At 43.2% G+C, this 22,854-nt stretch overlaps 1 protein-coding gene across 2 annotated transcripts in view; it reads right to left on the reverse strand.

Annotated features, from left to right (window-relative positions):
• Positions 1-22,854, reverse strand: part of GLRA1 (glycine receptor alpha 1) — an 87,009-nt gene that overhangs the window by 16,960 nt on the left and 47,195 nt on the right. For both annotated transcript variants that reach the window (XM_054977731.1, XM_054977732.1), the window contains one exon: positions 6,272-6,495. In XM_054977731.1, the coding sequence (XP_054833706.1) occupies positions 6,272-6,495 (224 nt within the window). The remainder of the gene's footprint in view (positions 1-6,271; positions 6,496-22,854) is intronic.

Raw genomic sequence — 22,854 nt, forward strand, 5'->3', positions numbered from 1 at the left:
ATTGTCTTTCTATTTTTTATTTCTCCATGGGAAATGGATATGGGTCTTGGAGCAGGGTTGTCAGCATGTGGACACTTTTGCTGCCAGTCAAGCACTTGCCAGGGAAAGGTTTCCCTTTCCCCATGGACTGGGGGATGGGGTGGGCTGCTCAGGCCATGTGCCTGGGTTTTTCCTCCATGTCCACTTTCTCTCCATGGGGGTGTGTCGATGGGCAGTAGCTGGATTGGTGGGCAGTGACTGGCTGTGCCCATATGGCCATTCATAAGGGCGACATTGGCTGCCATTGCCATGATTGGTGGAGTTGCTATGGACTCTGGTGCACTTGTTATGCCATCTGTGCTTTGCAGAGGGGCACACATTCCCCCCCCCCCTTCCCAGCAGGTTGTCCTTAGGGAATGAACCAATTATGCTGCTTTTGTGTCAATGGCTGTTGGACTGGGCTGTTAGTTTACTTTGGATAAGAAAGGACTAAAGACTCCAGCGATTTACTTACTTAAAGCAGCTCATAAATATTTATTTATTTATTATTATTTATAGTCCTTGTTTTTTACTGAGGCTCAAGGGGGATTACACAGTGTAAGTCAAGAGTGGCAAGGAGATTCCTCAAGACGGCAGTAGATCTGCCACCCTGATTAAATCCTCAGAGATGGAGCCAGCAGACCAAGGCACTTCTCTTTCATCCTGCTCAGAACTCTCTCTGTGGCTTCCCAGCTGTCGTTTTTTTACACACAATCTGCCATGCACTTCCCACATATCACAGCCCTGCAGCTGAACTGTTTGGCTCAGGAAACATCCACAGCCATTACAAAATTAAGTTTTTTTGGTATCAAATCTGGTTTGCCTAACAGTTTGCCTCAACTGTAGTTCCATATTCCCCCACAATTTCTACTAGTACTGCTTGATATTTCTGTATCTCCTACATAAATATTTTCTCAGCCCACACAAAACTAGCAATCCAGGAAAATGCTGGGGTACCACCTTCCTCCTGTTTATTTTGTGCGCATGAAAAGTATTGTTAAATAGAAGAACATTCAATATTTGCACCCTTCCATCTGCAGTTTGATGTGTTACCATAAAATTAGTACATCACATGAGACAGCCGATTTGGGAGGCCAGTTGCTTGCCTGCAGCGGACAACCTCCTGCTCCCACCCGCTCTCACTCACTCTCAGGCCATGATGGGAGTGATGGGAGAAAAGGGGTGTGGGGGTGGGGGTGGTAGGAGATTGTATTGTGGAGATGGCAACAATACTTCGAGTCACCATGTTTGCAACATTTTAGAAATCTCCCCAATTTCTGTAGTCTTTACCAAAGAGATATTTGGAGTGTCATTGATGTGGTGACACTCCCCCTCCCACACTCTGGCCTTGAAAAGCTCCCAGGGATTGCTGGCCAGGGCTGCCTATTGATCAGGGCTGGTTTAAGACATGCTGAATCTCTAAGATATGTTACAAGCCCTATAACATTACCCAAAGCATGGTCATTTAGTAATGTTTAGGTTTTTTTAATTTAGAGGCCCGTCATAATCTGAGACTCTGAGAAGTAGCTTGTGTATAAACCTGGTGATCATTGCCATTCCCCCGGGGGCCCAAATCGACCCACTGAGAAGCATGCATGGGCTCTTGCACCTGCTTGATGATGTCACTTCCTGGGGGTGATCTCATCAGGCAGGCGCAGGAGCATCCTGGAAGTGATGAAAAGTTAAGCACCAGGTCCCCCCCCCCCGCCCCTATCAGGAGGTTAAGGGGACCTGGCATTCATAGCTCTCAGCCAATGAGAAAATAACCTCCACACAGTATTAAGGATAATTGTGAAGGTTATCAGTGCCAAAATCAGACAGGCTCATTTCTCTAGAGCACAGGGCATGCCAGTAAATTATATTACAAGCAGACCCAGTTGAGCTGTGTCTTGTTTTGTATGAGACCCTAGGCATGCTTACTATAACACAGGTGAAGATGGGTAGATTTAATCCTTGAGTGGTACCTTTTCTTGGGCAGGGCTATGAGATGCAGCAACTGGAACCAGGTACAAAAAACTCCTCTCAGGGGGCAGTTACAAAATGAGTCCCCCAAAGGGTGGAGCTGATCACTACTAATTACTGTGACACATAAACCCTTCCAGGAGTATCTACAAGTCTACAAGTATGACTTCATATATATGTTACACAACAGGGGCTTCAACATACAGACTCTAAACATATTATGCAAAGATCCGATTCCAGGCAGTTAAGTAATTCTACCATTTACAGACAAAGTACATTGTTACTGAAGGACCAGTGATTATCCATTTGTATTTGCAATTTTTAAGCAACAAAAAAATTGTCATTTTCATGTATGAATTTATTTGAATGGGATGGTTGTAGTGCTACTACACTGGTTGCAATAGCAAAGGACAGCTCTCAAAGGGGAGGGAACTTTTCAACAAGGCTGGGACCTCTGGAAAGGTTGGGACAGGAGAGAGAAGACTCCTACTGAACTCAATTTTTGCTCTTTTACTATAGACCAACATGGCTACCCACATGAAAGATCTGGAAGATCTACATCTCATAGCAGAGCACCACCTGTCTTCTGAAGAGGATGTTGCATTGGGCATATATGTTAGCTATTTTATAATAAATCATATCACTGGTCCACCTGGCTCCCCTGTACTGTCTGCTCTGATTGACAGAGGCTTCCCAGACAGAGAAAAGTCAGTTTTTCTCAACACTTATCCCCAAGATCTTTTTTGGCTTGCAATGCTAAGAAATGAATCTGAACCTTCTGCATGCAAAGCATGTGCTCTGTCACTGAGCCACAGGCCTCTCCTAAAGGGCCTCTCCAGCCCCACAATGCTATGATTATCCATGTTTATTTTTAACAAGAGAAAAGTATGTAGGGAATAATAGGAAATGTAGCAAGAAATACTGACCTTCCCACTACTTTTTTCTCCCCTCCGCCCCCGCCACATGAGCATTGCTTCACCGTGTACTTTGCAGAGAGGAGAAATATGAACACATGTCTCTCACCTTTAGAGCAGAACAATAAATGGTAGGTCACCTTCGGAGACTGTCGCTTTACTACCTACCTATTGTTAGCTGGGAAGCATTTCAAACAGCTGTGTGAATTAAAGCTTTGAGTTCCCAAAGACCTAGGCTACGTGCTTTGATTACTGTTTTGTTGCCTGGTGTCTGCTGTTTGAACTGAAGCCACCTCCTGGTTTTTTTCCGTCTGCCTTACAACAATGTCTGTTTATTTCCTGTTCCTCCACACTGGCGCAACACCTGCGACATGAGCCAGGTGTTCCACTGGGATGCATTCCTTTACATTTTGGGATTGCACTGCCAGGCTTGGAGAGAGCAGGAGTATGCAAATATAGCACGGAGTTCACAAAAAAGGCAGTATTTTGAATCTGTTGTCAGTGCTTTCCTCTGAAGGATCAGGCTCTGCTTAACAAGAAAATTGCATGTTCTTAATTGCATTGTTTGGGTAGGGGGAGGTGAAGGCGTGTGGAGGTGGCTGGGATAGATTGTGTCCAAATTAAAACCAGTGCAGCTATTTCAGTTCACATAGCATTAATCTGAAATCCAATGACCCAGAAATAACAGTGTTGAGCAAGAGTGGGGGAAAACCAGATAAGTCTGTGGTTTGCCCTGTGCGGTTTGCCCTGTCTTTTAAAACCATTTTCATTTACCTGAAAACTTAACAAAAATAGAGCTGCAACATCATTTGAACTCTATTGTCCCAATGCGTGGAAGTTCCCCATATACATACTCGAATTGTGCTGGATTTTGAAAATAGTGCTATGGGTTTAGTATAAAGGGGAGCAGACATTTTAGAATTATCTAACTATTGCAGAAGGAACAAGAAACATTACCAGCTTCTATTTTAAGCTGGCCAAGCTGATTCAGCTCCAGTTTGCCTAAAAGCCAAAACCCCTCCCTTCCACAGGTAAGCAGGACTTTCAAGAGCAGGTTACTGGGTGAAAAGGGCCATGGAGCTAGCCAAGTCTTGTGATTTGCCCTCTCCTATGTGTCTGCCACACTTCTCTTTCATGAGTGTTAACTACCCTGTTTCTGGATGGAACAGCAGTTGTTGCTTAAAATGCAAAACAAAAACAGGGAGGACTTGCACTTTACTGCATCAAAGAATACAATTTAAAACAATTTTAATATAATATGTGCAAAATGCCACAGCATTACTACAGAAGAACTGCCTCATTTTGTATTTACAGAACTTATCTATCTGCTTTTCATGATATTTCAAAGCCTTATTACTACTCAGTTTTTAAAAGTGCTGCTGTCTGCATGAAGGCCGCAGGCATATTTGGTCAGATGCAACCGTATTCCATGCAGCACTCACAGTAACAATGGACATATTAACTGTGTGTTGGTGGGGGATATTGGCATGCAGCTTTCCCATAGCCTAAGGAGCTTTCTTCCAACTTAAGTCCAGAGGAGTTAACCATGCTAGTCTGTAGTTGCAAAATAGTAAAGAGGCCAGTAGCACCTTTAAGACTAACCAACTTCATTGGTTATTGATTCTTTACTATTTTCCAAGTTAAGTGGCTCTTAGCTGGCAACCAGCTGGAGACAGCAGGACAGGAGAAAATGATATCATGCCAATGAGGTGACATCACTTCATGCAAATATCTGGAAGTGACATCCCATCATCAGTGTGATGCTCTGACTAAATCCTAGAGTGTCAGGTGAGCAATGTGATGTTATTTCTGGGTATTTGCTGGAAGTGACATTGCACCATTGGACTGATGCTGTGTTCTGGCTATTCTGCCCCCTTCTCTCTCCATGTGGTAGTAGGCAAATGCAAGGTCCTGGAACAGAAGTATTTTGTTGAAGAAAAATGTCTCAATCTGGCCAATGACAAAGAGAGGACATTGACTGGAGGGAACATTGACTAAAAGGGTACGTGCTTGCTCTATGGAAAGAAGGAGGCATTCATGTACTTCCCCTCCTTATAAATGTTTACCCATTCTAATTGATATTCAACTTCATTTTTGTAGGTATTCCTGATGGTAACAATTATTTTTACATTATGCCATCCACTTGTTGTATATTTGAAATGGCATATTACTTTAAGGATTCACCTGAGTTTGTTTATCATTTGTTCATACAATATCACAAAGGTCCATACCATAATATCACCAAAGATCCAAGAACTTAACCCTGACATGCTTGTCTTACATCTGGCAGAATATGAGTGTGGGCTTACATGTTACCACTGCATATTAAGTGCTAATTGGGATGTATGTTGCATGTATGCAAACAGGCCTAGCCCATGTCATAGATGCACCCTTTTTTTGTGGCACATGGATCCTGTAGGTGGGGTCTGTTTGCATATAAATAAATACACATGAACAGTTCCTGGTTAATAGTAGAGATGTGTCTGGAGATGCTTCCCTGGCCTCAGGGCTGTTGCCCCCATCCCCCCTAAAGAACTTTCTAACAGCCACTGGCCCAGCCCCCTTGAAGACCCCGACTCAATGGGGGCATGCCAGGAGGAAGCAAGGAACAGCAGACAACCTCCCCATGGCTAGGATGGGAGGAGTCTGGCAGAGGAGCTGCTGCCAGAGGAGATTGGGAAGAGGGAGGAGCAGCCACTGCTGAGCTGCAAGCTGGGCTGGGGCCTACCCTATGCCCTGGAGGGGCAAAATTGCTTGTGGAGGCAGGTGCCTGGCCCTGGCCACAGCCAGCCATATACACTTACAGCCCAGCCTGGGTACGGCTGCAGGGCCCATGCAGTGTGGGGGAGCCACCTGGTGCTAGGACATCTGGGAATGGCCTGGGGAGCAAAGGGCATGGCCACACCAGCATACTCATCCATTTTAGAGGGACTTGGGAAAACCATGTGGGAAGCTGCCCTTCCGCTCTGCTACAACCCCTAGCCCTGGGATTGGACTGTGTCCTGGCAAGGCTGTTGTGTTGGGAATGGCGGGGAGGGATATAAGGCCGGCCCCAGGGGCAAGTGGGTGTGGTGGTGAAGGAGAGAGGCTGGAGAAAAGAGACAAGCGGGAGAGACAGAGATAGAAACAGAGATGGAGATGGAGAAGGAAGAGGAGGAGGGAAAGAGGAACCACGGTGATGTAACCCTGTCCCACCTCAAAGGCTGGCAGGACCTTGACAAGATGGCTCATGGGCAAGGGGGGGAACCTGCCGCCCCCAGAGGGACATGTAAGCCTCAGGCTTGCTTCTGCATACAACTATGTGTAAGACATATATATCATAGATACTGGCATTATGGCTCTGTGTTCTGTCCTTTATTTCATCCCTTAACCCTTACCTGATGCTGTACAGGACATTGCCGTTTTTGGAGATACGCAGGAGTTTGTTATCTGTGGTGATCTCGTGAAAGTGGGCCCCTTTCTCATTAGCAAAAAACAGATCTGGTTTCCAGATGGAATCCAACATGGATGGGTCCAAATCCAGGGCATCATCTGGATATTCATTGTAAGCCAGCCGGGGATCATTCCACTGCTGCCGCAAGAAAATATTCACTCTGTAATCCTGTATCAAAGAAACCAAAAGCAGAGTTATCTAGTACCCTAAGAAAAATGTTAGTGGTCAGAATCTGCAGTGCTCTTTGCAGAAAAAACAAGAAAAGCAACTGAGAAGCACCTGAGACTAACCATGCAATCGTAAGCAGAGTAACTCCAGTCTAAGACCATTGATTTAGACTGGAATAACTCTTCTTAGGATTGCACTGTTAGCAAGCTAGGCCTTCATTGTCATCAGAATCATACTCTTAATCTGTCATTCACCCACTAGTGCCATTTCTTAGGGAATTGTCTTTATTTTTAGCGCTGTTGCTAAGGGATATATCATAGGGCAAACAGCTGAGGCCCGCAACACTTGCTCCATACAGCAATTTTCAGATCATACCACAACAGACTAGTGCTATGATGAGTTGAACTGAATATTTTCCCAGGCTGAAGAATAGACAAAGCATTCTCCTTTTAAGATGGATCTGGCGTTAAAGTAGTGAGATAGCTCTAGAGAAAGCATGGAAAATGCATAATGTAAAGGAGTATTCAGTGTGCCTCTTAAAAGATAATTTCCACAACCACTTAAGCATTTAAGCTGTACATGGGCTTTCTCTGTGGTGGCCCCTACCCTGTGGAATGGCCTGCCTGAGGAGGTCAGGAGAGCCCACACTCTCCTGGCTTTCCACAAATGATGCAAAACTAAATTATTCAAAAAGGCTTTTTATTGTATTGTCGAAGGCTTTCACGGCCGGAGAACGATGGTTGTTGTGGGTTTTCCGGGCTGTATTGCCGTGGTCTTGGCATTCAGAGAGATCTCTGAATTGGCATTCTGAGAGATCTCTGTCTTTTGGTGCTACACCTCTGAAGATGCCAGCCACAGCTGCTGGCGAGACGTCAGGAACTACAATGCCAAGACCACGGCAATACAGCCCGGAAAACCCACAACAACCATAGCTTTTTATTGTTTCAGCAGTTCTTCAACTCTGTATTGGATCCTTGCTAATGCTATGACTTTCTAAACTGTATTTATTTATCCTATGGCATTGTCTATGGAAATATCCTTGACACTGTATGGAAATGTCTTTGATACTGATTGTACTAATCTCACACTATGTAATCCGCCTTGAGTCTCAGTGAGAAAGGAAGACTATAAATCGTATAAATAAATAAATAAAAATAAATTTATAGTCCAGTTTCTTATCTTTAGAGGTTCCCTAAGAGGTAAGCAACCAACCTTCCCATTTATTCACGGGAAATCAAAACTGAGAGGCTGCAAATCATCCACTACCATATGATGAATGGGGGGCTTGTGGTATTTGTAATCATACCTCACAGATTCATTGAACAAGAATTCCATGAAACCAATAATCCCTGAAGCGTGTGCCAAGGCATATTTGTGTTCTGTGATAGAACTGGTAACATGCAATAGGAAATAAATAGATAAGAGCTCCAGAGAATTTAAAGTACCTCCTTGTAGCATAATCTAAGATTCCCCATCCTGAGCTTCTGCTGTCCACTGTTGTTCCAAGAGGTGACAAGGGATTTTTTTTTTAAATGAAAAACTGGTGACATCATGTGCATTGTTACATAACTTCTGGGGAAACTCTTGAAATGATGGTGGGTAGCTATGGTAATGGCTGGAAACTATGGTTTTCATCATTATGATTGTGATGCCACCACCCACCATGTCCCTGCTCCCCACACTGCTGCTGGTTGTGTCTCTGAATGGTTCATTTATCTCGATTTGTTTTTGTAGGTTGATATAGGCCACACAAGGCAGGATTTCTAACACAAAGTTTTATTCTTCAGTCTTTCATACAGCCCCTGCTCTACTTCCTCCTCTATCTTTAGTTTTTCCTTTCGCTCAGCTTTCTCTCTCTCATTATATAGGAATCTAGTTTGCCCAGCAACAGACTACTGTATTCCTAACTGGACAAACATCTAAACAAGAAAATAAACCATAGTTATTAATATTAGGGTACCATCCATCTATTGGCAACCCCTGGGAGCTTTTGGGGCCACAGCAGGAGAGAGATTGTGGTGCACGATGCTGCAACATCACTTCTGGTTATGTACCCAGAAGTGATGGCAGGACATTGCAATGGTGCTCTAGGAATTTCCCAAATTTCTATGGTAAAAATAATATATATTTGGGGAATTCTTAGAGCATTGCTGCAACACCTTCATTTTCTTCAATTTTGCTCCTGCTGATCAATGGGAGCATGCAGCAGTGGAAGCCCAGCTGTAGGAGGTCTTCCACTATACTGGGAGATGTGACTGCCCTAATTAAAACACAACACTCGTCTTCTTTGAATCAGCCTCTGGGTTCAAGCATACAAGAAGATCATGCATTGCACAGCCTCAATTTGCTCTTGGGCCAAGCAAGAAAGGGAGAGCGGATTTAACCCTTCCACTTTCAGTTGGTTTTGCTGTTAAAACCCGAGTTCACTTGCTCTGCTATTAACATTTTTAAAAAGAAAAGACATCGCCTTTAAAAATTCACACTACTTTGAAGAAACAAGAAACATGGGTGGTGGGACCTAGAGTTCAGGTGATCAGTGGGGACTTGAGGAATAAAGCATGTGGTGATGCATGCTTTTGGCTTCTAGACTGTCCTATCCACCTGGGTCATAGGTCTTTGTGGAACAGTGCATATCTGGTAAGATCCTTGGGTAGGTGGAATTGGAAAGGCCAGACAGGTAAAATTTAGAGCAGTGCAAGTTTTGGGGTGCAAACCAGATACCCCCCCCCCCAGAATACCTATTCTTGAAAACAACACATCCTTTCACTAGAAGCTCTTATGTCATGAATTAAGAAGTGCTTTTTAAAAACCTTAGATGTGATAAATCAGTGCTGCAGATGGAATCTTGTATGCATTGGCCCCTCCTGAATTCAGCTATCTATCAGGTTTACCAGGATTATAATCCTCACTCAGGTATGATTGGGCTAGGGTTGGAAATTCCAGGATGGGAAATTCCTGAAGATTTGGGGGATGGATCCTGGGGCTGGTGGAGTTTAGAGAGGGGAGGGACCTCAGCAGAGTATAATGCCATAAAGTCTACCTTCCAATGCAGCCATTTTGCCCCAGGGAACTGATCTCTGTCACTCAGAGATCAGTTGTAATTCTAGGAGCTCTCCAGCTACCACTTGAAGGTTGGGAACCTTAGACTGAGCCCTAGACAAATCATACAAGATGCAAGAAGATCCATGATCAGATCTCCCAGTTTTTAGTTAAAGGTTAAAACAGCCATGGAGTGGTGCTGGGTTGGACTGGGAAAGTGAAACTTAGGGTGTGTGAGTTAACTGCATTGTTTTCCCTTATGGGGCAAGCAAAGCATTTTGTGTGTTTGTGTCTGTGATTTAGATTGGAAAAATGGCACATGCAGAAATGGTCCCCCTCCACCCTTACTGTTTTTCTGACCCAAACAGTCCCTCTAGGTTGCTTTGACCTGGAAAAAAATTATTTATTTGTTTCGATTTCTATCCCACCCTCCCCACATTCGCAGGCTCAGGGCAGATGTGGGAGACAGGGAACTGAGCAGGGATGTCCCTGACCTGGCTGGTTTGTTCCTTGGATAAGTGTGGTTTGAACACTCAAATATCCTATAGAAATACTGATTATCAGTTATAACCTCAGGTATGCTCTGAGCCCTTTGAACAAGAAGAAGAATACCAATATATTCTTGAATACTTACAAATGTTCAAATTCTGGTCTAGGCTAACATATTTATTGATTTTTCTATTCATAGCATGACATTCTTACCATTTTTAACAGTCCCTATGCAGACAAAAAGCAGAGCACTGTGTGCGTGAGGGAGAGGGGAATGAAAGATGGAGGTGACACTGTTAGAGAGAGAGCTCTGTAGTTCATAGTCTTCTCCTATCCAGCTGCAAAACCAGTCTGTGTTACAGATTTTATGGGCCTGCCTTGTAATTTAATTGAAATCTGTCTCACCAGCACTATTGAGAATGACATTTGCTTCATAACCTCATGTCTTACAGCTCCTCTGGGTATCTCCAGGTCAGGCCAAGCCAGACCTTTGATATTTTTTGACCGTTTTCCTGGACAATAGCTGGCAGCTCTGGTTTTCTTTGTCTGACCAATGGTTTCCCTTCACCATCTGTCCCTTTCCCCATGGCTCTGCATGAGAAAAGACACAGGCAGCCTTTGATAAACAAAAGAGGTGATAAAAGCCCAGAGTCCCTTCCTTCATTTGCATTTTCGATGTGCTTGAGATGTGGCAGGTCATAAACCAATTTCACCGCCCTTAATCAAATTTATTGTTAGGATTAGGATTTATGGTTTTATTCAGGGCTTTTCTTACTTGGGATGACCTGAAGCAATGAGTCAGAAGCTGATAATAAAGTAAAGGTATATGAAGAACCCATTACATGTGTGCTCATTGATAACTAATGCATAGCCTCAGACAGAAGAATGCAAGCCAATGGTGCTTAGAATCACTATTTTTAGACAGTTTCAAGTGCATAGCAGTGTTGGTCTGTAGTAGAAGTGTGAGATTTGAATCCAGTAGCATCTTAGAGACCAACTAGATTTCCAGGATGTGAGCTTCGTTAGACACATGGAGTGGAAAAAGATAGGAGTCTTTAAAATCCACATAGAGGGTGGCAGGGGTATTGCAAATTAGATTGTCAGGAAGCTAGCTATAATACATGTTGTAGGTCGATAGAACATAGGTGTGAAGTGCGTAAAACTAGCATCTATAATGCGAGGAAAATCCTGTGTACTGATTCACCCCTGGGGAATCCTTTGTTCCAAATTTGCAAATAAACTCAGTTTCAGCAATCTCCCATTGAAATTTTCCTTTGAAGTTTCTCTGCTTGAGAACTGCTATTCTGAGATCAGTGATGGAATGTCTTTGCAGATTGAAATGTTCTTCCACTGGATTTTGGATGTTGTGATTTTTGATATCAGATTTATGTCCATTCATTCTTTTGCAAAGGGACTGACCTGTTTGTCCAGTATAGAGAGTTGAAGGTCATTGCTGACACTTGATGGCATATATAACGTTGGAAGATGAACAAGTGAATGAGTGTGAGATGGTATAGCTGGTGTTGTTAGGTCTAGTGATTGTGTTGTTGGAGTGAATATGGGGACAGAGCTGGCATCTTGGTTTATTGCAGGCCCTTGTCCCAGTTAACTGCAGTTTGAGGAGGACTGAAAAAAGTGATATGAAAGTGTGCCCTGAATCAGTTCTAGAAATGGGGTTCTCAACGTGAGTTGGGAAATGCATATATAAAACAAAAAATCTGGAATATTATATTTACATTCCATGCTTCCTCTAAGGAGCTCAGGGTGGTATACATGGTTTCCTCCCCCCATTATATCTTCACAGCCATCTTGTAAGCTAGGTTAAACTGAGACAGAAAGAAAGAATGCCTGGGCCAAGTTATGCCTAGGCCAAGTACTGAACTTTATGGCAGGAGAAGGAACCCAGGTCTACCCAGCTCTTGTACAACAGTCACATCTAAGCACTACCTCCTACTGATTCTTTGAATAAATAATTCTTCATTTACTGATCATGGGAAGTGCCGTATCTGAAATGAAAGTGCAAATTCTTCCTGGTAATTACAACCCCCCTAGAGTTGACTACAAGGTTTTTTGGGATCTGGGTAAGATGGCCTCCAGCCACCTCCAAGCATGGCACCCCATCATGCATGTGTACATGCAGAGGCATCTGGGAAGAGGAAGCAACTTTTTCATGACCTTTCAATCTCTGTTGATGTTGGCAAGACTATAAGGTGAGCAAAAGAGCTTCCAGTCACTCCCAGAATGAAGTAGGAGACTGGTCCAGAGGTTCTGGAACACTGCAGTGACCTCTGGGACAATTTATTAGTTTCTTGAAATAATGGGTTGACTTTGGCTAGCAACATTTGACACTGCCCTAACAGTTCCTCGTCTGCCATTAGTGAATTCATCAACTCTGATCATATTCTTGTAAACACATATTTATAATCAGATCTCAGCAGCTAAGCAGGGTTGGCCTGGTTAGTATTTGGACGGGCGACCACTGAGGAAGTCCACTAGGGTTGCTATGCAAAGGCAGGAAATGGCAAACCACATCTGTTCATCTCTTGCCTTGAAAACCCAATGATGTTACCATAAATCAGCTGTGACTGGATGGCACTTTACACACATATCCAGTTCTGTGCTAGCACAGTGCAATCAGGAGTTTACACAGTTCTATTTGCAAATACACATTTGTAAAGTTAATGATAGGTGTTTCTACATTGACAAAAATGTAGTAAGACTTTCCATAAAAGGTTGCATCTAAGGAAGAGTATGGCAGTGCTAAAAACTCAGCTTGTACATGCTATACACTGAACGGGCTAATTATCTCCAATCCCAGTTTGATACCCAGGGTTATGATCTGTAGCTGGAGTACTGTTTTATTGGGCTGCATGTGTAGCTGTTTTTATGTATGTCCTTGGCGAACCACAAAAATGAAAGTTTGTCTTTAGGGCAAGATACTTTTGTAGTTCCATCCTGACTAAGTAAATTCATGGTCAGTGTGAGGAGCAACACAGGTGCAGGTGTTGTTGATGATCACCAAAACAGTCAGTGTATCAGAAGCAGCAGCACAAGCAAGACAGGATGGATAAATTAGCCCAAGATTCATACGAGGCATCCCAAGCATGATCCATGTCTTTCATGTTCCAGGCACAGGCATGAGAGTCATTTGAGGATTGCTAATCTAGGCTACTTTATGCTTATTTTTCAGGTGTTCCAATAGTTATAGTTTATGATTATTCTAGTTACTATTGTGTGACTTTGTTTTTGCACCATACCTACATTTTCATTGAAAGCTTCTATGAAAGCTGCCTTGAGCCACTTTTGATGGGGGCAGGGGAACAGGTGAGAGAAAACAAGACACCAGAAGTACAATGGTGTACAATACAATAGTACAATACAGTACAACAGGATGCTTTTAAAAAGAGCAAAGGGTTATATAAATGAATTTCTGTTAATGTGCAAGGCATTACTTGGGATGCATAATGATAAAATGTAATATGCAAATATCTTAATAGTGATTCAGGATTTCTCTGTCTTGAACAAGCCATCACAGGCCTTTTTCATTCCACCCAAACCTCTTCCGTGGTGCTAATGTAACCACGTAAACTTTTTCCTGCTAGTTCCTCACCTCCATTTGAACTTGAAAGTATGTCTCTGAGAACCATGAATAAAATTTTATTCTCTGCTGTTTGCGAGGAGGGTTGGGTTCCAAAAAGTCACCTTCATATGTTCTGTTTAATTACCCGTTTCTTTCTCCCCAAGGTAAGATATCTTTAGAAACTGTTGAATAGCTGAGGACAGCTAATAATGGGATTGGCTTTATGCACAACTAACCAGTCAGGCAAGCCTGAAGTCCGGGAAGAAAGATGCAAGGAAAGAAAATGGAAGGATTTGAAGTCTTGAACCTTGGCCAACAGCAGCTACCTGAGCAAATCAAATGCACTGATTTCCTTCCCATTCTGCTTGTGAAAATCAGGAATGGCTACTGTCAGTGAAAATCAATGTAATTGACCTTACAACCAGAAAGTAAAAAATACTTCTGCTTATTCAGGTACAAACCAGCTGAATATTGTCAGGTCAACCCTGCTCCTGTGCCTATTTCATGTAAGATGTGGGATAAATTTATATAGGGGAAGACATTCCAGCAGGAGCTGCTCAGTCTTGTATGATGAAATGGTGCAAGAGGGGTTGGTAAAAACATGATGTCAATTGCTTGGGGAAATGTCACACTATTTTAATAAATGAAGGTTTGAACAGATTGTTGATGGGTAGGGGACTTAAGGAGGCATGCTTGATTTACCCTGAAGAAAAAAAGATAGATTTTAGGTAGGCTATTCCAAAGTGATGTCATTTTTGCATATGAGCCATAATTCATCTGAACTTATGTCATTCTGTAAGGCAAACATACAACTGCATAGCTATGGTTGTGGAGGGCAGACTAAAAACCTAATAAACAAACAAACAAATAAATAAAACTCCAGACTGGGAAATACCTGAACATTTGGGGTGGAGGAAACTGAGGAAGGTGAAATTTTGAAAGGGTATGGACCTCACCAGAGATTTGATGCCATAAAGTCCAGCCTCCAGAGATGCTATTTTCTCTAGGGGAATTGATCTGTGGGGTCTGGAAATCAGTTATAATTACAAGAGAAATCCAGTCCCACCTAGAGGTTGGCAATCCTATGCATAGCCAGAACTATACATCTGATCTTTCTCTGTGTCCTTTGTCAGGGCCTGTCGCTGCTGCCACTGGGCGGGGCACTGGCTGGGCTGGCCCTGACATCAGAGGGGCACCAGGGATGCTGCAGGACCATGCTCTGTGGAAGGAGGGGTGGTATACATCACCCTGACTCCTTTTCAGTCCACTCGCTGGCCTGCTCAACCTGGCCTGCTTACCCCCTGCATCCTCCATCATCTCCTTCTCCCAGAACTCTCCTCCAAGCCGCCACTCTCACGCTGCTTTGCTCTCACTCCACACCATCACTCCTTACTCACACCCACCACCTCAGAGCTCTTCCCAGCCAGCTTTTATAGAGCCTTCTTTCAGCACCCCGCCCACATTGCAGGTCCTGCCTGTCAGGCCACACCCCTCCTTGGCCTCCTAGCATTGGCCTGGGCTGTCTCCAGCTGCTGCAGCTGGGGTAGCTGGCTGGGCTGCTGGGATCAGCAACAGCTGTGTTATGTTGGCTGGCTGCCAGGCCTCTCTGGCTGAGCTGATTATTGAAGGTAGGCCCAGCTCTGGCCCTTTGGCTGGCTGCCCAGCTCTTCCTGCAGAATGCTTTCAGCAGCTCCACCTGGAGGGGCTGGGTTCTGAGCATCTCCTGAGCCAGATTGCGGTCTTCAAGATGAGGTGGAGGCTGGGGTGTGGCTCTGAGGTGCTGTGGCTGCTTCTCCTCCCTGCCAGGTAAGAGCTCTGTTTGGGCTGCTGCTGGGCCCCTATTCCCCCTGCCTTGGTCCTTTTCCTCTGGCCTGCTTAGCCCCCTCTCCTCCCCCTGGAGGGTGGGACTAGCTGGTCTCTCCTTGTTCCCTCCAGCCCTCTGAGGCTTTGGCCTTTTGCCCCTTCCCCCTGGAGTAGGCAGGTTCTGGCTCTGGTTGCTGGCTGGGGTGGCAGGGTTGCTGCCTCCCTGTTGCCTCCTGCTGTTCCCTCCTGACAAGTCTGGGGGCTGGGACTCAGACCCCGGACATCCTTTTCTATATTAAAAATATGTGAGAGAAGCTCAGATGTGCTTAGAGCCCTCTGTTTGCAGGCCTCTGGTGGCAGTTTCAGCCCCACCATTATGCAGATTTAGGTGGCCTACGTGTCTTAGGTAGAAGACTATAGGTTATCACTCAAAGAGCAATGAATTTATGTTATATTTTTACACCAGGATCATTTTTACAAGGGAGTTTTCCAATACAGTCACTGGGACTGCTTTTTGAAGAGGTAGAATGGTGTAGATGCGGGGAGAGGGACCCATGCAGTTTCCAATCAAGGGGAAAAGTGACTCAGGAACAGTATTTTTTTTTAAAGTGGGAAAGAGAAGGGGATGAAAGGGTTCAATGGCTTCTCCCCCCTACCCCCAATACTCCTCCAAAAAGGAGACCCATATACAATACTTGGGAGAAGAAATTTTTTTAAATGATCACAGAACTAAACATAACAATTCTATCTGATATGTTTGTAAATGTGTGTACTCAAATCTGTATTTGCCAAGAAAATGGGAATGCAGGGGCATGAGATCAGCTGATACGACAAGATAGCTGATAGGCAGGGGCTTAAATGGCTTTAAAAGTTGTTTCATAGAACACAAATTCATGGAGGATAGAATTATATTGTTACTAACAATGATGGCTAATCAGAACTTCTAAACTTAGAGTCAGTGTACAAATTAATACTTGTTGCTGGGGGAAGGGGTACAACACTGAACTGGGGGACTATTGCCTCCTCTCCTGCTTTGGGGGCTTTCAGAAAAAAATGCATAGACTCTGTTGGAAACAAGATGCTGGACTAATGTGTCCTTAGTTTAGCAGAAATAAGACTCTTTATGTACAGTAAAAAGATCAGCGTAGCAGGCAGGAGGCCAGGGTGCTCCTACTGCATCTGCTGCCTATTCCCTTAGCAATTTCTCATCTGGACTTATTTCTGATTGTGGAGGCTGGGTGGGAGAAAAAAGTGCCCTGGGAACACTCGAAGGGAACTCTTGTGCACAGTAAAAGGATTAGGCACCCCTTCCTATTTGCCAAGTAAGGGCTTCTTAACAGTGTTACAAGGGAAACCTAAGGTTGGAATCCTATTTCTCTTGTTGTAACCTCTAGTTCTGCTCTCAGTATATATGACTCCAGGGTAAAATGTAATGTTATTTGTTCTGCCCATTCTGATAGTTTTCTGCTGGTCACTTTATGTGGAGGATTGTAGTCAGCAAGTGCATATTTGCCTCTTAATAATAATTTGCCAAAGCAACCAATTATCTAATTCTATAGTTCATGTCCAGATGACTTCTTACAATTATTTCCATTTAAACATTTGTAGCCTCTGTTTTCTTCTGCCCTTTAGATTCATTTCCACAGTTGCTATGGCTGTACTGCAGTTGCCTATAAGGTTACATTTAGTTGAATCTTCTGAAGCAAGATGGGTAATATATGCTTTTTCTTTACACACACACGTGCGTGCGCGCGCGCGCATATAGATCGGGTAGATGCAAAGGGCACTATAGAACGAAAATTCCAAATGTCAACTTTCGATCTTTAATTTAAGCTTGAATTAAAACTTTTGCTTCTAACAATAGAACAACTATAAACTGCTATGAAAGGGGATATCTGGCATGATGTTTTTTAATAGCTGGAACCATAGTTATCTATTTTATTTAAAAAGTTGGTATGCTGCCTCTTCAGATCAGCTCAAGACAGCTTACAACAGTAAAACAAATAAACAATGAAACATAGTAAAAATAAAAAAAACAAGTCATTCCAATAAAAACAGAAATAAAACAATCCAGTCAGTAAGAACCCTACCAATGAAAACAGCCAATAAAAGCAGCCCAGGGCATAAAATGGAGCAGTCTAAAATTCTAACAGTTCTCAGGATAGGAGCAGACTTTCTAAAAAGATGAAAAGCCTGAGTAAAGGCTGGGATCTGAAGGAGAGTAAAGTATGAGCCTCAAGGGAAAGGGCATTCCAAAGGTGAGGTAGCACCGCAGAAAAAGCCCTTAGCTCTGAAGGTGGGGGGATAGAGAACAGAGGATCCCAGTTGGTGGACTAGCCAATATGGCCGCAGGTGGTTCTTCAAGTAACTGTGTAAGGTGTTATAGTTAAGGATCAGCACTTTGAATTGTGCTGAGAAACAGATGGGCAGCCAGTTAAGATCTTACAAGGGTGATCTTGTCCCCATATGCAGCAGTTGACAATTGGCTGTTGCATTCTGGACCTGTTAAGAGTTTCCAAACTGTTTTCAAAGGCAGCCACACAGCACATTACAAATTATCTAAAATGGATATAATCAGATATGAGAGAACGGATGTCTGAGGCCAGATCACTCTTTTCAAGGAAAGGCTGTAGCTGGCATATCAGCTAAAGCTCACAAAAGATGCTATGTACAGCTTAAGCTTCTAGGTATAGGCCAGGATCTGACAGTACCTAAAGCTACCAATCTGCTCTTTCAGGGGAATACAACACCTTCCAGGACAAGTTGACTCCTCAATCCTCAACTGGATTTATACCTGTTCATCAGTTACAGTGAACATACGTACAATCCATATAGATTGTACACTTAATTTTTAATATATACATTGAGTAATTCTCATGTTACATACAACACATGTACAGCTCAATATGTGATTTAAACCCCATATTTATCCAGGTACTGGCAGTGGCTGCTGCTTTCTGGAGCAATTAGAGTTTCCACACAGTTTTCAAAGGCACCCCACACAGAGTACATTGCAACTACCTAACCTGGATGTGACCAGAACTGTTGAGCTATTTAGCAGTACAGGGTGTGATGGCTGAGTGGCCTTTGAGTTGCTATTTTTCTAAATAGCTTGAAGAGTTGTTTCTAAGCCCTGGTGAAAACCATTCTTGCAAACAGGCCAGTAAGAATTAGGGAAGACGGGTCGTTAGAAAGTACAACAGTACAGAAAAATGGAAAGTAGAACACTAATTACTAATAATCAGTAATTCTAGGATTTATTGTCGAAGGCTTTCACGGCTGGAGAACGATGGTTGTTGGGGGTTTTCCGGGCTGTATTGCCGTGGTCTTGGCATTGTAGTTCCTGACGTTTCGCCAGCAGCTGTGGCTGGCATCTTCAGAGGTGTAGCACCAAAAGACAGAGATCTCTCAGTGTCACAGTGTGGAAAAGATGTAGGTCATTTGTATCTGCTCAGGAGGGGTGGGGTTGAGCTGAGTCATTCTGTAAGAGTTTCCCAGGGTGTGGAATGCTAATGGCGGGAGGCTTCACTGTATCCTGAGGAGGTTCTTTTGCATATGGATTGGTGCTTGATGTGCTAATCTTCTCTGCAGGGCTATTGTCGGGTGTGGAGTGTTTTGTTGGCCTGGTGTTTTTCAGAACTGGAGCCCATGCTCTGTTCATTCTTAAGGTTTCTTCTTTCCTGTTGAAGTTTTGCTTATGCTTGTGAATTTCAATGGCTTCCCTGTGCAGTCTGACAAAGTAGTTGGAAGTGTTGTCCAGTATTTTGGTGTCCTGGAATAAGATACTGTGCCCTGTTTGAGTTAGGCTATGTTCAGCCACTGCTGATTTTTCAGGCTGTCCAAGTCTGCAGTGTCTTTCATGTTCTTTTATTCTTGTCTGGATGCTACGCTTTGTGGTCCCGATGTAAACTTGTCCACAGCTGCAGGGTATACGGTATACTCCTGCAGAGGTGAGGGGGTCTCTGCTGTCTTTTGCTGATCGTAGCATCTGTTGTATTTTTCGGGTGGGTCTGAATACTGCTTGAAGGTTATGCTTTTCCATAAGCTTTCCCATCTGATCAGTAATTCCTTTGATATATGGCAAAAACACTTTTCCTGTAGGTGACTGTTTTTCCTTGGTTGTTTGATTCATCCTGGGTTTGATTGCTCTTCGGATTTCATTTCTGGAGTAGCCATTTGCCTGAAGTGCGTGGTTTAGATGATTAATTTCCTCATTGAGAAAGCGCGGCTCACATATCCATCTTGCACGATCCACTAATGTTTTCATTATGCCTCTTTTCTGTCGGGGGTGGTGATTGGAGTTTTTGTGTAAGTACCGATCAGTGTGAGTTGGTTTCCTGTAGACCTTGTGACCTAACTGAAAGATCATGAAAGACACTGCAGACTTGGACAGCCTGAAAAATCAGCAGTGGCTGAACATAGCCTAACTCAAACAGGGCACAGTATCTTATTCCAGGACACCAAAATACTGGACAACACTTCCAACTACTTTGTCAGACTGCACAGGGAAGCCATTGAAATTCACAAGCATAAGCAAAACTTCAACAGGAAAGAAGAAACCTTAAGAATGAACAGAGCATGGGCTCCAGTTCTGAAAAACACCAGGCCAACAAAACACTCCACACCCGACAATAGCCCTGCAGAGAAGATTAGCACATCAAGCACCAATCCATATGCAAAAGAACCTCCTCAGGATACAGTGAAGCCTCCCGCCATTAGCACTCCACACCCTGGGAAACTCTTACAGAATGACTCAGTTCAACCCCACCCCTCCTGAGCAGATACAAATGACCTACATCTTTTCCACACTGTGACACTGAGAGATCTCTGTCTTTTGGTGCTACACCTCTGAAGATGCCAGCCACAGCTGCTGGCGAAACGTCAGGAACTACAATGCCAAGACCACGGCAATACAGCCCGGAAAACCCCCAACAACCATAATTCTAGGATTATTCTCCTGTCACACTTTACATAGCAGGGTAAATTAAACAAAAGCTAGATGTGACTAACTGCCATTAGAAACAATGGAATGATCCTTAGTAGTAAAATATTTATTTATTTAAATGATATATGCTGTCTTGTAGGTATGAAGTTCTCAAGGTGGTGCTCAAGTACAAAATAAAATCAGTCATCACTCACAGCAACAAATACATGAGCTCTACTAAGTCTGGTTTTCTGATGAAGGCCCTATGACCATTTGTCAGAAGTGCTCCTTTGGCCACAGTGGAATTTCTGAAGAAATATGGGGATCATATTGTGCAAGCATTAAATGACAAGCGATGGAATTCCATTATTGATTTTAATCCTGTCTTTCTCTTGAGTCAAATTAGTTAGACGCCACTTCTGTCAAGCCCCTGCCTTTCGGATGATACTTGAAGCAGAACCTGTAACTGATTTCTTTAAGCTCATTTTAGGCTGACTGACCAGCACCTCTCAGTTGGGCTCACATGCAGACTGTGCAGTTGCAACAGAACTCATATCATGTTACATACCTTCTAACAATTCCAAAGTGATAACTTGGGTACACATACCCAGTACATGCAAGTTAGAGGATTTTCCTTGCCTACTGAATAGTCATCACATAGTCATCACATGGGATGGGTGGATTATGTGTCTACTCCTGTCCAATCCCGAAGAAATAATGACATCACCCACTTGTCTCATGTGTTCTTCCTATTGGATGGTCCAATTACGTGGAACTTGTAATCATGCTACAAAAGGAACACCCCTCCTCCAAGTCTACAACTAATGATACACATCATTATTGCCCATAAGAGACATCAGTTTCTTTGTTTTATGTGTGGCCAGTCACAGTTCTTGTACAAGGTGCTACATACATGTGAGTCTGTTGTAATGACAACAGAAAAAAATACAGAAAGTGAACCTCAGAAAGAGTTTGTCCATTCACACATGACTCAAGATGTACACCAAACATTACATGTGGATGTATTTTCCAGTTGTGCCCTCAGCTGAACTGGTAATGCCTTATGGTATGTGAGGCACAATTTTATACAATTTTAAAACTGACAATGAGAAAATTGAAATAGTTCAAGATTTTCTATTCCTTGGCTCAATCATCAACCAAAATGGAGACTGCAACCAAGAAATCCAAAGAAGATTGAGACTTGGAAGAGCAGCTGTGAGGGAACTGGAAAAGAACATTAACGATAAAGATGTCTCTCTGGGGACTAAGATCAAGAGAATCCAAACTATGATATTCCCCATTACTATGTATGGATGTTAAAGTTGAATGGTGAAGAAAGCCCATAGGAAGAAAAGTGATTCATTTGAAATGTGGTGCTGGAGGAGAGTTTTGCAGATACCATGGACAGCCAAAAAACCAAATAAGTGGGTTCTAAATCAAATCAAGTCTGAATTCTCCCTAGAAGTTAAAATGACAAAACTGAGGCTATCGTACTTTAGTTACATCATGAGAAGACAAGATTCTCTGGAAAAGTCAATAATTCTAGGAAAAGTAGAAGGCAGTAGAAAAAGAGGAAGACCTAAATGAGATGGCTTGACTCAATAAAAGAAGCCATGTTCTCCAGTTTGCAGGATTTGAGCATGTCTGTTAATGATAGGACGTTTTGGAGGTCTTTCATTCAGTGTTGCCATTCATAGGGTCAGAGGCGACTTGATGGCACATAATACACATATGTGAGGCCAAGATTTTGTGAACCTTGTGTAGGCAGGTTTGGCAGGCAAGCACTCTGTGGTCAACTACTGCAACTGCCAGGAGGCTAGGTTTGTACCTCTCCTCCTTACCACAGCTGGCCTTTTTAGTATACTGAAAAGAATAGACAAGATGGGCAAGCATCCTTAAAAAACTGATTTGTTTAGGGTTATAATTTCAAAGGGCTGAATTAAGCACCAGAGAGTAGTTTGTTATCACTAACTGTAGAAGGTGATGATAAATGCCTTCTTGGTTTGCTACAAAATTATCAGACACTTGCTAGAATCAAACATGTCTACAGATTGATCCAAAGAGACTTAAGGCAGAATTCAGACACCACTATTAAATGATGTGGGATGTGTGCAAACTTGAATGGTTGCTGGGCTTACATGCAGACCTCATCCCCCTCTCTTTTCCTCCTCTCTTCTTGCCCGGAGAATCCCAGTTAGAAACCATATCTGATTATTCACAACATATGTATGTAGGTGCATGGGTTAACCACCACAAACTAGGATTCTAAACTTGGATTAAACTTGGGTTTGGAATCCTGGTTTGTTGAGCGAGAACTCACTCTGTGAGATTTGTATGTCACAGATAATCAGAGTTAGTTTCTAACTGAGATACTCTGTGAGAAAAGGAAGGGGGGAAAGAGGGAGAAGTAAGACACTTGTGTAAGCCTGGCAACAAATTAGGTGTATGCATGCCCTAGTTTAAGGTTGGTTAAATGTGATGTCTAAAAGCAATTTTAGTATAATATGACTGTATGTTTACACTG

The sequence above is a fragment of the Eublepharis macularius genome, chromosome 4 (assembly GCF_028583425.1).
Source record: "Eublepharis macularius isolate TG4126 chromosome 4, MPM_Emac_v1.0, whole genome shotgun sequence".
NCBI classification, from domain to species: Eukaryota; Metazoa; Chordata; class Lepidosauria; order Squamata; family Eublepharidae; genus Eublepharis; species Eublepharis macularius.